At 33.0% G+C, this 17369-nt stretch overlaps 2 protein-coding genes across 44 annotated transcripts in view; one reads left to right on the top strand and one right to left on the bottom strand.

Annotated features, from left to right (window-relative positions):
* The window catches only part of LOC110598540 (uncharacterized), a 287890-nt gene that overhangs the window by 39706 nt on the left and 230815 nt on the right, over positions 1–17369 (bottom strand). For all 37 annotated transcript variants that reach the window (XR_013438651.1, XR_013438630.1, XR_013438632.1 and 34 more), the window contains 2 exons: positions 17178–17266; positions 15111–15237 (listed from right to left, as the gene is read on the bottom strand). The gene's annotated coding sequence lies outside the window, so the exon portion shown is untranslated. The remainder of the gene's footprint in view (positions 1–15110; positions 15238–17177; positions 17267–17369) is intronic.
* Positions 1–17369, top strand: part of Ube3a (ubiquitin protein ligase E3A) — a 96082-nt gene that overhangs the window by 58435 nt on the left and 20278 nt on the right. For all 7 annotated transcript variants that reach the window (XM_005316898.5, XM_013359140.4, XM_078049095.1 and 4 more), the window contains 2 exons: positions 7303–7604; positions 10370–11616. In XM_005316898.5, coding sequence (XP_005316955.1) covers positions 7303–7604; positions 10370–11616 — 1549 coding nt within the window. The remainder of the gene's footprint in view (positions 1–7302; positions 7605–10369; positions 11617–17369) is intronic.

Below are 17369 nucleotides of genomic sequence, written 5' to 3'. Positions count from 1 at the left end.
TGTCAGTAAGTTTAATATTTGCTATCTTAATGCTGCTCCAGGTTTCCCATAAACTTTCTTGATTATTCTTCATTCTTTTCCTTTTTCCTACTCTATTTTCAACTAGCCCACTTTTAAGCTTACAGATTTTTTTCTTTCTATTAATGCCTTTGATCATGTTTTAAGTTTGTACTTTTCAGCTTGAGGATTTCTTTGATTTTTTTAAAAAACTGCTGAACCTCAGGTTTGTCTGATAGACTATTGAACTCTTTGTTTTGCAAAAAAAGCAATTTTTAAAAAAATGAGTCTCCTCATTATAACTTTCGAATTCTGTTAGGCGTTTGCATATGTCAGTTGCTTTATGGTTGGTTCCTGTTACTTTGTTAGGTTAGGTCAAGGTCCCTTAGAGTTCTCAGGGCTTGTTGGCTTCTAATGTCATATGCTCATTGAAGGATTAAGATTACATTCCATTCTTTATAATCTGGTTTTTGTGCCTGTCCTTCTAGAAATATTAAGCAAGGTGCTTATTTTCCCTGTGCCTGTTGTTACTTTTACTATTTTACTACAAGATTACATCCAAGTCCAGTTTTGCTGCAAATCTGTTTTTCCAATCTTCCCAGCACTAGTGGGTGCTCTAAACCCAAATTTGTCCCAAATCCATAGTTGGTGTGTTATTTAGAATTAACTGGTAGAATACCCAAAAATGGTAGTCTGTCCCCTCAGGCCTCTGCGGTTGGGATGGGCCCAGAATCCTCATCTATAGCCAGTGGCTTGTGGACAGGCATTACAGAATTCTGCTTGTCTCTGGACCTCACCAGGAGGAGATTGGCCTCTGCCTCCTTCTCTTGCCCCACATGGACAATTACTCTTTCCACATTGTGCTTTCAGTTATTGGGAAAGGGATGGGGATGGGAAATAAAATGTTAATTCTGTATCATACTGGAGCCCACAGTCCACCCAGACCAGTGCAGTACACAGGCAAGACCAAGCTAGCTTTGTGCATAAATAGCTGTTTAAATTGATACTTCTGTGAGAGACAATGCTGGAGGGCCTTATATGCCTTTTCTTTATCTTCCTTTGTCTTTAGAGTTTTTGACTTAATGTCTTTTTTTTTTATATGAGTATGGCTACTTATATATGCTTATGGCTTATATTTACATTGAATGTCTTTTATCACTTCACTTTCAGTTTGTATGTATTTTACCAGTGAAGTTAATTTCTTGAAGGCAGCATGAAATTGAGTCGTGTTTGGTTTTTTACCCATTCAGCTAGTCCATTTGTTTTGATGGGGAATTTAATCTGTTTATAGTCAAGGTTTTTACTGATGAGTAACAACCTACTCTTGTACTTTTGAGCAATAATTTTTTCATTGTTTTGTGTATCCTTTGTTCTTATCTTACTTTGTCATTTGTTAGTTTTCTATACTGATTCTCTTTCATTTTCATATCTCTTCTAGTAGTGAGTTTTATACTTGTATGTGTGTTCATAATAAGTCTTTGTCCTTTTATTTCTGATGTAGGAGTCTCCTAATCATTTTCTCTAAGGCTGGTGAAGTGGTACTGAATTTAAAATCTTGTTCAATTTCTGCCTCCTAAGTTGGTGGTGGTCATTTTAATGGTTCGGACCCTCATGCTTAGTCATTTATACAGGAATAGTAAATACATTTCCCTATTATATGTCTCCTTTTTGGGTAACTTAAGTTGTAACTTATAGCAGTGGTAAGATTCTAACTCCTTAATCAGTCTCATTTTAATTTTTTTCTTCTATGTGCTGGACTATTACAAAAACTAAATTAGAAGTCAAAAAACATGGTATTGGTGGGTACCATAGATGACACTGAGGTTGTATTTCCTTTTTTTTGCCACTTGTGGTTGATATCATTCTGCAGATTAACATACTTTCTTGAAAATTGGAATATGGTGATAGCATTTTCCTCTCAACATTTTATTATAAAAATTTCCAAGCATGTAGCAGAGTTGGAAGAATTTAACAGCTGATATCTACAAGTCTGTTACCCAGAAGCTGTTATTAATATTGACTTTGCTTTGCCACACATCCTTTTATTGTCAGCTCATCTTACTGTTTTTATACTTCACAGTTAATTACTGACATCAGCACACTTACCAAGAAGAAACCAGTTTTAAAAGACTTGTTGTCCAGATCTCTAGAGTAAACTCTGACCTTCCAGATATGATTTAGTCCATAGAACTTTTTATTTTTAGGACTGTCTAAATAATTCAGTCATAGAAAAAAGGTATTACCTGTTTTAATTGGATAAATATTTTCAGGTGTCTGCATTAACTTTTAGAGATCTGTTACTGGAAATTCTCACTTGATCTTTATTATTGACTAAATAAGAAAGGTATACCTTTTTTGTGGGGGTTGGGGGGATGTACCAGGGATTGAATTCAGGGGCACTGGACCACTGAGCCATGTCCCCAGTTCTGTTTTGTATTTTATTTAGAAACAGGGTCTCACTGAGTTGCTTAACACCTTGGTTTTGGTGAGGCTGGCTTTGAACTCGCAATCCTCCTTGCCTCAACTTCCCAAGCCTCTGAGATTATAGGCTTGTGCCACTGTGCCTGGTGAAAGGTATACCTTTATTTAACAAATATTATTATTATTGGAGGACTCTGACTTTTGACATAGTAAGAGCGATGTGTGAAAGCTGTAGAAAGTAAGCTATAGATCCTATTTTGGCCATTTTGATTATGAACAGTAGGTAAGGTGTTACTAAAGGAATCTAATCAGGGCAAATGCTTTACTCCATTTTTTTCCCTTTCCTTTCCCTTTTTCCTTTACACCCTTTTTCCTTCTGAACTTTCTTCTTCCCTTTCTCCTTTCCTTTGTTTCTTTAGTAATACTGGAAGAAAGATACACATTATATATAAATATATATAATAATGGACACAATACAGCTATTTATTTATTTATTTATCTATCTATCTACCTACCTATCCACTTATTTATTTCTGTGTGGTGCTGAGGATCAAACCCCAGTACTTCACAGGTGCCCTTTAAGCGCTCTGCCGCTGAGCCACAACCTTAGCCCAAAGATATACATGTTATTACATTTATTTGCTCAGGAGAAAGAGAGGAAGGAAGACAAATGATTAGATGAAATTGTCAGGGGAGAGAGGATAGATCCTAAGGGTTGGCAATTTTTTGTGTGTGGTGTTTCAAGGTAGTATTTATTTTAGGCTTTGCAGGCCAACCATAGGTCTGTTCAACTCTGCTGTTGGAGTGTAAAAATAGTCTAGCTAATAGGTAAATAAATGAGCTTGGGTATGTTCTAATAAACTTTATGAATACAAAAATTTGAATTTTGTATTATTTTTATGTGTCTGAACACCAAATATTCTGTTCACATTCTTTTAAACCATTTAAGAATGTAAAATATTCTAAGTTTGTAAACTCTAAAAAATAGGTGATGGGTTAGGTTTGGCCCTATGATTTGATGACTGCTGCTGTACAGATGTTAACTGTGGACAGGAAATTTATTAAAACATATGAGTAGTATTTACCTTTATATTATTAATATGTTAGCTTTTCTGTGCTCTATAATTTGTATGCTTTTTTTTAGTCTACTGAGGAAAGTTTCTTTTTTAAAATTTCTTGCTTTTTAAAAAATTATACATGATGGTAGAATTTGTTTTGACATAGTTATAAAAACGTGGAATATATCGGTATCGGTTCTAGTTCAATCCCCAATACCTCTTCCCCCCTTCTTTCTATTGATTGTTCTGCCATTTGCCCAGTTTTCTTTTTTAAATTAATTTTTTATGCACAATGGTGAAATTGACCATGGTGTATTTGTATGTGTACATAGGAAAATAATGTCAGAATGATTATACTGTCTTTCCTTTTCCCATCCTCTCCTTCCCTTCATTCCCTTTATCTACTCCACTGAATTTCAGTGGTTCTTCTTTTTTTATGCCCTAAATTAGATGGGATACAAATGTACTCAGATAATTCAAGGCATCAGTGGGGTGAAGAAAAAATAATGCTTAATATGGTTGATTTCACCAGTAACATAGAGGTTTGGGGCATGACCTCTTTTTAGTCCTGTTTTATCAGTGCCCTTTGTATCTGTTACCTGGCGACAGAGAACCAGATCAATTTGAGGTAGTAACTCACTCTTTATTCTCCTCTTAGTAGTTGTAATAAAAAGCTCAAGTTCTGCAGTCAAACCTGGATTCAAATCTCTTATTAGATGCGTGATTTGTTAGATAATTCCTCAGAGCATCAGGAGCATGATGGTTAAGGTAGCTAATCATCTCAATGTATACTTAGGAGGGTAATAACAATAGCACAATAATAACTGCAGCTAATGCTTATATAGTGCTTAGTATGTGCCAGATAATATTATAAGCACTTTATATACATATTAACACATTTAATTCTCACAGTCATGGTAATTCTTACACATATGACCATCTTAATAAAGAGGAAACTGAGGCAATAGAAAGGCCAAATAATTTATTCAGGTTCACACAGTCAATAAGGGGTGGAGCCAGTGTGTAAACAGGGGCAGTCTAGCCTTGGTTCTAACTTTGAAATGTTAAGGATTACTGTTTTCTAAAATGGCACTGTCTATGAAGTGCTTTAGCATATACATTTTAAACAAATTAGCTGTATATTAGCATTAAAGAATACATTGGTACCATTTCCTCAGGAAACTTGGTCTCTATATATGGTACCAGATAACCTGCACATTCAAATAACGATGTTTTTTTTTCTTTTTTAAATTTTCTGTCAGTTACACATTATTAATGGGATCTATTTTTCCCATTAGATTTTTTAGGACCATTAATGTTAGCAATTAGTTATGAGGAAATGAATCACCTTCTGTAAAATTACATTGTTCTACTAATCAGTGAATGACTTAGACTCTGAAGCTGGAAGACTTTTGGACTCTTTACAGTCCTGGTTATATACTTTTCCCTTGTGTGATCTTAGGTAAAAGGTTCAACTCCTCATTGTTTCATTGACAGTAGACTGAAGAGGACCTTTGGATTCATAGGTTTTACATGCAATAATCTTTATAAAAGTTCCTGGCAATGTGTTGAGTTTGTTACTAGGCATTCAGTAAGTGCGAGTTTATTGCTCACTTTTCCTATTCCATAGAATAACTCAAAATTGAGAACTGAAAACACTCTTAAAAATGGGAAAAATGGAGATCTAAAGAATCATCTGGTCAGTATCATACAGCTCCTGAGATAAAAGGAGCTAACACTTAATTGAGGGTCTTTTGATTTCTCAGAGTTATTTCATTGTTCATATTCCTTCTTTATTCAGTACTTGCAGAAGTATTATATATATGAAGAGTTTTTTGTTTATTTGTTTTTGGTAACTTTAAGACAAAACTTGATATTTTCACTAAGAAAAAACAGATCATTTTGGCATTTTGAATTTGATAAATAATTGTTAAAAATTTATAGATACTCTAAAACTCTGGGGCTATTCAGGTTGTGTACATAAAATTTTGAAACTGCTAATGTTCTCCCCATTCATATTTATTAATTTTTAATAACAAGTAGCATACTTAATATAGAAAAGAAAATATTAGAAATAAAAAGATGGAGATATTTTAGAAAACCCATTCAGTCATATTACACAGTGAAAATTACTATTAACACTTTGAAACAAAAATGGGTTCATCCTAAACCTATTGTGTCATAGCTGACTTGTGAGTTGGTGATGTATCAGGAAGATGGTCGCCATGTTTATACATATTATGGGAATTATATAAGTGGAATCTCTAATTGGTAGGATATTTATATTTTTAAGACTTTTGATAAATGTTCATAATTGTCCTCCAGAATGGAAATACCTATTTCATGTTCTTGTTAGAGAAATCTACTTCCATTTGAGAGAGCAGATCTTATACCTCCCATTCTTTACTGAAGAATAGCAACATATGCTTTAAGTCTTCTGTATTCTGTTATTCCTTTACATGTTTTAATTTTCATATTTTGAATTTTAATATCTGGAATAATAACTTTTAGTATCCAAAAGTGGGATTGTATGTACCTACATATAGATGGTTCATGCATTTTTAAGTGTGTTCTGTGGGGTTTTTTTCTTTCTCTGTTTGCATGCCATGAATGGTAAATTTGCATGGAACATTGTGAAATTGAAAAAAGCACTAGAATGAATTGGATGTGTTGAATTATCACTCTTTTTGTCTTTCTTGATAGTTTAGAATCCTACCTTTTGAGACAAAATTAGACTTAATTAGTGTGCCCTATCTCCTTGTTTGCCACTTTTCTTGAGTGTCTCATGATGAATAAACTGTAAACTCCAGTGCCATTTGACTCTTAGTCCTACGTGTTAATAAGGTAATTGCAGGAATGTTTTTAGATTTAAATTAGTTGAATTCCTTTTTCTTATAGGTTTGATTCTTTATAGTTATCCCATACATAAAATTTAGGACCAGAGAGAAAAGCTTTGAATTGTTTCTTTGGATCCAGTAGACTATTTCTACTTAACCTCATATTATCACTGGAAGCATAGAATTGAGTTGAATAAACCATAGAAATAGATTCTATTTGCTTAATGAAATATTCCTTCCTCAACATTCTTGGTTCCTTTGCTGGAACAGCCGTAATGGAAAAGTAACCTTCGTTTAAGTTTATCAAAATAGGAGGAATATAATATTTTGTCCTTATGGAACTTAAAATATTCCATGTTGTTTTGATAAGGAATTAATGAGGAGGCTTAGTGAGAAGTTTTGGTTTCAAGATTGTGTGCTCTGGAACCACTTTCTTGTAGAAACACTACCTTTCAATATTTTCATTTGTAAAGTTACTCTTTATTTTTTTATTCTCTCACTTAGTTGATAACTATGGAAAATGTTTTCTTAATTTCAGATAGAGATTCTGTGAAAACTAAAAATTTAAGTATTTATAAACTTGATTTGGTGTTTATATAAAGGAAAACTGGGTTGATGCTCTAAATAGACTCTCTTTTTTTAAATTTAAAGTGATAAAATGATAAAACTCTTAGCTTTCATCCTTGTGTTTTTCCGGCTGTTGTGCTGAACAATACAGCAACAAGAGAATCCCCCCCACCCCTTTAACCAAAAGAAAACTGTGTATTAAGATGCTTTGACATTTTTTATATTAGTATCTTAGAAAATATCAAATATTTCACTAGTCAAAAGCTATGGGTAAACAGTGGATTTCCTGTTTTTACATCTCATCTTAATATGCAAGTTTATTACTTCAATGCTTGACTAACTTTTGCCTTGATGATCTGTTGAGCTTTGTTCCTGAGCTGTACTAATCACTGTGCTTATTACTGTTTGAATGTTTGGTACAGGAAGCGAGCAGCTGCAAAGCATCTAATAGAACGCTACTACCACCAGTTAACTGAGGGCTGTGGAAATGAGGCCTGCACGAATGAGTTTTGTGCTTCCTGTCCAACTTTTCTCCGTATGGATAACAATGCAGCAGCTATTAAAGCCCTCGAGCTTTATAAGATTAACGCAAAACTCTGTGATCCTCATCCCTCCAAGAAAGGAGCAAGCTCAGCTTACCTTGAGAACTCGAAAGGTGCCCCTAACAACTCTGAGATAAAAATGAACAAGAAGGAAGGAAAAGGAGCTAGGATTGATTTTAAAGGTAAGATATTTTCTTTTTAATTGAGAATTGTGATTGATTACCATATTAGAGATTTAAATATATGAATTTATTATTTTGTCATATTGTGTGAGCTTAGGACATTAAGTTTCTAATAAGAAAAATGTTTTAAGTTGTAGTTAATCTCTTAAATTAGGCTACAAACTTGTAAAATTATAATATAACTGGACTAATTATCTGGTATGAGCTCTGAAACCCCATGACCGTGTGGTAAAAGAAGCAGAAAAATGTTGGGCCTGGTGGCATATTGCTGTAATCCCAGTGGCTTGGGAGGCCGAGGCAGGATGATTGCAAGTTTGAGGCCATCCTCAACAATTTATTGAGGCCCTAAGCAACTTAGCAAGACCCTGTCTCAAAATAAAGACTAAAACTTGCTGGGGATGTTGCTCAGTAAAGCACCTTTGAGATCAGTCCCCATTACCCACCCCCACCCCCAAGAGAGAAATGAAGCAATGTTTGTTTTTTTTTTCCTTCTGTTTTAGAAGGGAAAGCAAAATTTAGTAAAACTTGTCTCAGGAATAATTCTACTTTTCCTTCTGATGTATTCTCCCTTTATCCTATCTACTCTCCATTTGGTACAGACTTGCTGGCCAAGGATCATGCCTTAGTGGCAGTTTTCACTTAAGTCTATTGTTTTTTAAATGGCTCTAAATTCTAAAAATTGTTAAAACTTTTCCCTCAGAAAAGATAATTAATATTAGCAATAAGAAAATAAAATTTTTAGATGACTGACAGGGCTTACACCAGTAGAGGCAATTATATTTTCAAAGAGAAATCTTTTTGTTTAAGGCATGTGTTAGAGAATGCTTCCAAAATTTTCAATAACTCACTTGAAACAAGTTTAAGTTAATTAGTGAAATGGAGTTGTGTTGTTTTCTACAATAAAACATTTCATAACTATAAACAGTTTTGTTACTCAAAATTTATAGTTCTATATCATTAATTAGTTCACATACGAGGAATAAATAGGTGAATGTTGTCAATATGTATAATGTGAAAACTGCAATCACTTTGTTATACACATTTCTCCAGCAAGTGTGCATTACAAAGTAGCATTCAACTGTGCCACCACAGTTGCATTCAACTACCTACAAGAAATATGGTGCATGATAGATACACTCATTGTGTTTTTGACAATATACTCCTTTTTAGAGGTGCTTATCCTGTGTTTGCCCCAGTCTTTAAGCACCCCTCACCCTTTTTTTTTGTTTTGTTTTTTTGCTAAAGTCTAAAACATGTAGCAGTTTTAATATTTCCTTATTCTAGAATATGCCACTGTCCCCTTCTTTTTCATTTTTTATTTTTGTAATGTTCTGCATTTTTCTGATAGGGATTATAAATATTTTAATCATATCAATACTTTGATGTGTACAGACATAAATCTGAAAAAAAAATCTGTTCATTTAATGTTTTCTCAGTAGAGTACCTCTTTTTATTGATATCCCAGCTTAATAATTTGTATTTCTATAGTTTTACTTTTTATATATATGCATATATATGTATGTGTTTGCATAAATGTTTAGAACTCACTTGAATATTTTAAGCAAAACACTAAGTGGAAAAGTATTGATACATTTCAGGTAGTTTCTGAAAACTTGGCATATCAGCAGAGGATGTATGAGTCTAGAATGTTGCTCTTCTACAGACATATCCCCTTACTGCACACAAAGCAAGTCTCTGTTAATAACCTTATAATTTGATGATTAGAAGGCAGTGTATATTCTAATAGGACATTTATTTATGTTAGGTATCTTCTGTGTTTTGATTACGTTTTAGGAAATTGCATATGGGTTTGTACTGTCTTATAAGAAGGTACTATTATATTTTCCAATTAGAATAAAGAGAAATGGTCTCCCAGTTAGTGGTTTCAGACTTTTCTGGAAGAGATTGACGATATTGAGTAAAAGATACTCAATAGAACAAACCTGAGAATTACTTTTTAAATAATTTGAGTTCATAAAGGAAACTGTAGGTGTAGACATTTTTAACTGGGCCACAGATTAGTTTTGTGGTATGATAAAATTTGGTATTTTTGTGGTTTAACTTTTGGAAGCCATTTATTCTTTCAGTGATGACTTGCATTTCATAGCGTCTTTTACTATGGAGCAAATATGTTAAGGCAGAGTTAGAAATCATATCAAAGTGGTTTTTTTTTGTTTGTTTTTTAAACACATGTTGTACTGTCTGTGTATAAGGGTGCAGTTTTAACATCAGAGTTTATGAGATATGGTATATTCTCAATCACAGAATGCCACCCTGAAACAAACTAGAAATGCCTCAAATGAACCAGTTTGGTTTTCATACATACAAAAGTAGGAAAAGAGGTGTTTCCAGAAGATTATGCTGAAGAAAACCTTTCAGAAAAATGTTTTTCTGCCCTATAGTGAGGTTGTAATAGGGTATTATCATGAAACAGCACAGGATATGTTGGTTCATATTTACAGTTTAAGCAATTGATTGCTGAATTTGTGTATTAGATACTTTTTAAAAAAAAATCTAACTCATAAATGAGACTGAGTCCAAAATATTTGACAAACAGAAAGAGAAATCTTTTTGTTTAAGGCATGTGTTAGAGAATGCTTCCAAAATTTTCAATAACTCATCTGAAACAAGTTTAAATTAATTAGTGAAATAGAGTTGTGTTGTTTTCTACAATAAAACATTTCATAACTAAGTTCATGAGAACTTATTACAATAAAGTGCATGTTTTGAAATTAAATATTCTCTTTTTTCTTCTAACTTTTTAGATGTGACTTACCTAACCGAAGAAATAGTGTATGAAATTCTTGAATTATGTAGAGAGAGAGAGGATTATTCCCCTTTAATCCGTGTCATTGGAAGAGTTTTCTCTAGTGCTGAGGCATTGGTACAAAGCTTTCGGAAAATGAAACAGCACACCAAGGAAGAACTGAAATCTCTTCAAGGAAAGGATGAAGACAAAGATGAAGATGAAAAAGAAAAAGCTGCATGCTCTGCTGCTGCTATGGAAGAAGATTCAGAAGCATCTTCCTCAAGAATAGGCGATAGCTCACAGGGAGACAATAATTTACAAAAATTAGGCCCGGATGATGTGTCTGTGGATATTGATGCTATTCGAAGAGTCTATACCAGATTGCTCTCTAATGAAAAAATAGAAACTGCCTTTCTCAATGCACTTGTGTATTTGTCACCTAATGTAGAATGTGACTTGACATATCATAACGTGTACTCCCGAGATCCTAATTATCTGAATTTGTTCATTATTGTAATGGAGAATAGAAATCTCCACAGTCCTGAATATCTGGAAATGGCATTGCCATTATTTTGCAAAGCAATGAGCAAGCTACCCCTTGCAGCCCAAGGGAAACTGATTAGACTATGGTCTAAATACAGTGCAGATCAGATTCGGAGAATGATGGAAACATTTCAGCAACTTATTACTTACAAAGTCATAAGCAATGAATTTAACAGTCGAAATCTAGTAAATGATGATGATGCCATTGTTGCTGCTTCAAAGTGCTTGAAAATGGTTTACTATGCAAATGTAGTGGGAGGAGAAGTGGACACAAATCATAATGAAGAAGATGATGAAGAGCCCATCCCTGAGTCTAGTGAATTGACACTTCAGGAGCTTTTGGGAGAGGAAAGAAGAAACAAGAAAGGTCCTCGAGTGGACCCATTGGAAACTGAACTTGGTGTTAAAACTCTGGATTGTCGAAAACCACTTATCTCTTTTGAAGAGTTCATTAATGAACCACTGAATGATGTTCTGGAAATGGATAAAGATTATACTTTTTTCAAAGTAGAAACAGAGAACAAGTTCTCTTTTATGACATGTCCCTTTATATTGAATGCTGTCACAAAGAATTTGGGATTATATTATGACAATAGAATTCGCATGTACAGTGAACGAAGAATCACTGTTCTCTACAGCCTAGTTCAAGGACAGCAGTTGAATCCATATTTGAGACTGAAAGTCAGACGTGACCATATCATAGATGATGCACTTGTTCGGGTAAGTTTGCTGTTTAAAATCAGCACTAAAGAAGAAATCTAATAATGGGGATATTGTAATGCAGTTCAGTGAATTCATTTAGTATCATATAGACATTGATATTTCTGATTTTAAGTTTTAAGTATTTTTGTTATTCCTGACCAAGTTTATAAGTGTATCTACATTTTATTGTCTTACCTAATGAGTACTCTCTATTTGAAAAAGGATGGATTTTCTAAATCTTGAAAACTAATCCCTAGAGTTTCTTCATTTAGAAGAGAAGAGATTATTAGGGAAAGACTGAGACATAGGAACAAGGAAAATGTGGAGATATCAATATTAAGTATGAATATGAGTTCTTAACTGGGAGACGTAGTACACTAAATTTATACCATAAAGTTGTAAGTGGAGTCCAAAAAATTCCATCATGTAAAATTTAGATTTGCATCATTGTATTATGGTAAGTTTGATAAAGTGACCAGGGCAAGTTGGTGTGTATTGGAGTTCTATTAAGCCATCAAAATGTCCCTGTATGACACTGTGGTTGTGGTAGTTTTTCCTCCCTTAAATATTTATAGGGACAACTTTGGGGCTTGAAATAATCTTGGAAAAGAGCAGCTATTCTAAAAATTTATTGATTGTCCCTGTATCATCAGCCAAATTCAGAGAGATTAAGCTAGGAAAATACTGGGAGCTTGGGTACCCATCTTCTAATTCTGTTTTTTTTTTCAGATGGGATTGCCTCTAGTTACTACTGCTTTTCCTCTACAGAATAAGAATTTTAGTGTCACTACTTTAAGAATGTTGGCTTTGCCATAAGACAGAAATCAATTGCCAGTCACATTTTAGAAAATTATATTTGTTAGTGTGCTTTAGTATGCTTTTATTGTATTCATAGCATTTGGTATCCTTGTTGTTGGTAGTTTTTTCTTTAACTTGAAGTAAAATTTAATGTCAGCTAAAATTAGTCAACCTTCTCTACTAACAGAATAAGAAACCATGATATAAACAACTACAATATAGTGATATGTATTTAAAATGTATTTTAATTTTTAGAATAGATTTGTCTAACTTTGAGAATTCATGAAACTTTCAGCCAGTGGAAAATTTTGTTACAACATCTCAGAATTCAACCTTAATGAACTTCAGAGTTTGTGCCTCTTTTCTGTTACTAGTTTTTAATAATGTCAAATGTTTATAGTGTTGAAGAAAGATTCTGCATTCTCAAGAAAGTCAAAACAGCTTTTTGGTGGAGACAGAAAGGGGCTTTATCTGCCTGAAGAGATTACTATTGCTTGCTTTTTGCCTCTTATTTATGTAGCTTTGAGCAACATTAATAATTAATACATTTAGTAACTAATCATCAAGCAGCCAGCAACTTATTTTGCGTAGTTCAACAGGGTGGGTAGGACATTTTGTAAGAATGAAAATGAAATCTTATGAAAAGCACTTTGAAGTTTATATGCATATTCGTTGTTGGAGCAGAGATTAAAATGCTGAAACTACACACTATAGGTGACATGTCCCTTCAGCTGATTTCAGCAAAAGTTAAAAAAAGCAATGATTTACTGTCTTTTAAGAGCCCATTGAGGATTAAACAAAATTATCTGCCTCCCCTACTTGTCTTCTGCTCAAATATCTACCCAGCCTTATTTTCTTCCTTATTCCTAGCCCCTTTTTCCCTTTTAGAGTAATGCTAACATCCAGTAAAAGTTTAGGTCCTTGATACTCACTTCACTCTGTGTTTTAAATTTATCTTTAAGGATTTTGAGGAAATAGCCATTTCAGATTTTAAAACCTTCTCCTAAGCAAGTGTCAAAATAACTATTAGCTTTGTAGTTGCACTAACAAATATATGTGTATTTTAGTGAGTTCTGCTTATTTTATCAAACTCAATATGATTTGACTTATTATAAATTGGGATTCACTTAGATGATACCTCTACTTGATTTTTACCTGTCCATAAAACCATTTCATTTCACTAATCCTCTGTGTTGGGCACGCTGATAAGAAATAGACACAAGGTTAAGTAGAGCCCACTGAGACTTATAAGGGGCTTTTGAATGCTCACACTAAGCAGATGGCTTTATTTTCTTCTTCCCTGTTCTTTGTTGTTTCTTAGGATTTATTCTAACTGAAATGAAGAATTTTATGCTTGGTTTATATCCTCTAACTAATTTCTTAATGAAAGAATGAAGTAGTTAGCATCATGTAATAATTTAAAAGAGTGAAACTTGACAAATTCCTTAGTATAACGAGAGAAGAAAATGAAATCTAGAGACATTTTTACCTACAGAAATGAATGGCAGAATTAGAAGTAGACTCAGAAATCCAGGTCTCATGGACAAATGTAATTAAGTGATGTGGCTTTTACACTAACTTCAATTTTCTATTTAAGTGATAACAAGCTGTTCTTCATTTGCTTATAGAGAACGTGAAAAAATTAAATATATCTGAATAATCTGAGAATTGCTTTCTAATCAATAGTTTAAGGTTATTCACCACCAAACTTCTGTCCATAGAAACTAATGGGCAGAAATAGTAAAAGCTAGATTCCTTAGAGAATATAAATATTATTAAATATTAGGCTGAGTTTATGTGAGCATTACTCCTTAAATATTCATACCATTAAGGAATCATTTTTCAGTTATGGATAAGGTTGGATTTTATTTAATAGCCCAGGCTATTAAAGTTTTTAAGTAAAGGGCTTTCCTTTTGATTATTATAAATCTGGTAATACAGTATTTTTATATTGAAATGTCAACGTACCTAGGTGTTTTGGGAATGCTTTCATGTTGGGTCAGTTTTTTTAAAATGACCCCTAGAATTTAGTCATCATACCTACTTAAATGTTTAGAAAGTAAAACTGATTTTGTTCAACAATTGGTGAAAGAAAAAGTCTTGGTAAGAAGAGGAAGTTATATAAGAAAGAGGTTCATGTTGTTCGTTATACCCAGTCTAAACGTTTATCACCCGTCCCCATGGTCTCTATTATAAAATATATCCTCTACTGTTTGGTTCTTACATAATTCTCTCATTAACTAAACAAAAGTATTCAAGGTTGCTATTTTTATGAAAGAGGAAGAATAAATGCAGCCCCTATGTAACAATGACCATTGTCAAAATGATTATTGTGAAATTTTCCTTTCTTTATCTGTACTATAATTTAAAGTTAATTTTTTAAAAAAAGGCTACCCATGCAACTTTAAATGATAAAATATTTTACAAAATGACTTATATATCTGAGAATGATACTCTAAAATTGATAATTGGAAATTTACATCTGAGAAATTTAGTTGACAACTATTTTTTAAAGCATTCATTGTAAAACAATAGAAAATATGGAAAGCCAGAAAATAAAAGACACATTATAGAGAGGCTGTGAAGCACAATGATTCAGAGCTTGTTGCTGGATTAGAATCTCTTTCTTTATGACTTACTAACTTGTCTTGATCAAGTTTTTAACCTTTCATTAAGTTAACCATCTGTAATTGAAGTTAAATAATATTACCTACCTGATGAAGTTGTTGTGAAGATTAAATGGTTGCAATGTGTAAAGTGCTTTTAAGTTGTATATGTTGTTGTTGCAGTTATTCCTGGGATAGTTTGAAAATGACATGATGGCTGGAGTTTAACATAAACCTGGAAAAAGTTTTAGAACCAATAGAATAGTAATAATAGCAACAACATACTTTTATAAGCACTGATACTATGCAGAGAATTCATCCAAGCATTCATATATATTAACTTTCAATATGTTATTTTGCTTATTTTATAGATTGAAACTAAATCAAAGAGAGGTGAGGTTACATGTTTTCATTTACCATAACAAATACTGCATTAAATTCTTTTGACACCCAAGGTATACAGTCAAGATTGGTGGAACTTGACAGATATATATTTTTTTAAGAATGAGGACAAATTCTGTCTCATTTGACATATGACATTTCTTAGGTGGAGTTAAGTAAGACTCAAATATAGAACTCTGAATCCTATAGAAACTCTCCACCAAATTCTTTAAAAGGTTTCATGTTGATAAGTAGTCAGTGCTCATTTATGAGTATTAATGGGGAAAACTCTAGGATATGGTCTGAATATCAGATTTTTTTTTCACTTTGGAATTCATTATATTAGATGTATAGCATGTTTGCCTTTGTGATAGAAAAACAAATAGAAAAATAAACTTACATCCATTAACACCTAGCCATTTGAGATCTGGGAGAATAAAACTAGGAATGGGTTACATAGCAATGTGGGATATTAGATACATACTAAATGTAAATTTAGACCTCAGAATCCTGTATAGTCTATAGATTGAGGATGGATATCAACTGGAATTCCGTCATCCCCCCATCCCCCCTCGTTTATTTTTAAGACTATATTTATTCGAGTCTAGATTTTTGAAACTAGTCTTTCTCCAGTTCCTTTGAGGACATAAATGTAAAGGACATAAATGTTTGAATCTTTTGTTTGGAGAACAAAGTTTTAAAAGATAACAATCTGGTGGGTTAACGTCTTAATAATATTGCTGCTCTGTAGAACTCTCTCACGTATTCTTTTAAGCCTTCATGACCTTGTAGTATGAAAAGTATTCCTTTTTTTTTTTTCCTTTGTGGATAAAGAAACCGAGGCTTGAGTCACTTGCTAAATTTAAAAGTTAAAAGTTTTATTAAGTGGCTGGGGTTGTGGCTTAGAGATAGAGCATTCACCTAGCATGCGTGAGGCCACTGGGTTCCATCCTCAGCACCACATAAAATAAAATAAACACATTGTGTTCACCTATAACTAAAAATAAATATTTTTTAAAAGTTTTTATTAAGTGACAGGGCTAGTATAGAGTATTCTGAGTTTTAATATTTCCACAATGAAATGCTGTCTCAAAAATAAATCCCTGATTTTTTTAAATTTTTGAGATTGCTTTTGAACATTCTTCAAAGCTTTAGACTAAATTCACAGAATTATAAAACCTCAGAGTTTAAGCTGTTCCGGGAAAAAAATTTCAGTCAGTTTTTTCAAACTATCTTTTTAAAAAAATTATATCCCTTAATAAGAAATAGTTTACTTAGCTTCCCAGTACACAGTGGGTATCCATCTATATACATCTAATTGAAACAAAAAAGTTTCATGAAAAATAGGTTCTGCTACTATGTGCAGTGCATTCTTATTTTTTCCCCTTTGCTGGCTGTAAACCACTAAATGGATTTGACTACCCACTAATGAGTTGCAGTTGGCATTTTGAAAAACATGGTGCTAGAGCCATCATGAATTGAGATTTTTTAAAAATTGCTGTAAACAAACAAGAATGTCCAAATGAGTATTGTTACCTAAGTAATTACTTTTGACTATAAGATACTTATTCCAGTGATAGTTGCATTGTTTAAAAACATTTTCTAAAATTCCATTTGGAATAATTGGAATAATTTAAACATTCTTAAATATTGTTTTGGCAAATTTTGATCTTGAAGAGTAAAAAAAAATTTTTTTTTTTTTTTTGGTATCAGGGATTGAAGGGGGCACTCAACCACTGAGCCACACCCCCAGCCATATTTTGTATTTTTCTTTACAAACACAGTTTCACTGACTTGCTCAGTGCCTGGCCATTGCTGAGGCTGGCTTTGGTGCTCCTGCCTCCAGATCCACTGAGATTACAGATGTGCACCACCGATCCCAGCTGAGTGAAAAAGAAAATTTTTTTATTACCATTAGATGTTTGGAAACAATTCAGCAAATAAGATGGATAATTAATCAGACATATTCTGTGTAAATTTTTGGCA

This window comes from Ictidomys tridecemlineatus, chromosome 5 (assembly GCF_052094955.1).
Source record: "Ictidomys tridecemlineatus isolate mIctTri1 chromosome 5, mIctTri1.hap1, whole genome shotgun sequence".
NCBI classification, from domain to species: domain Eukaryota; kingdom Metazoa; phylum Chordata; class Mammalia; order Rodentia; family Sciuridae; genus Ictidomys; species Ictidomys tridecemlineatus.
This window is presented reverse-complemented; position numbering and strand designations above follow the sequence as displayed.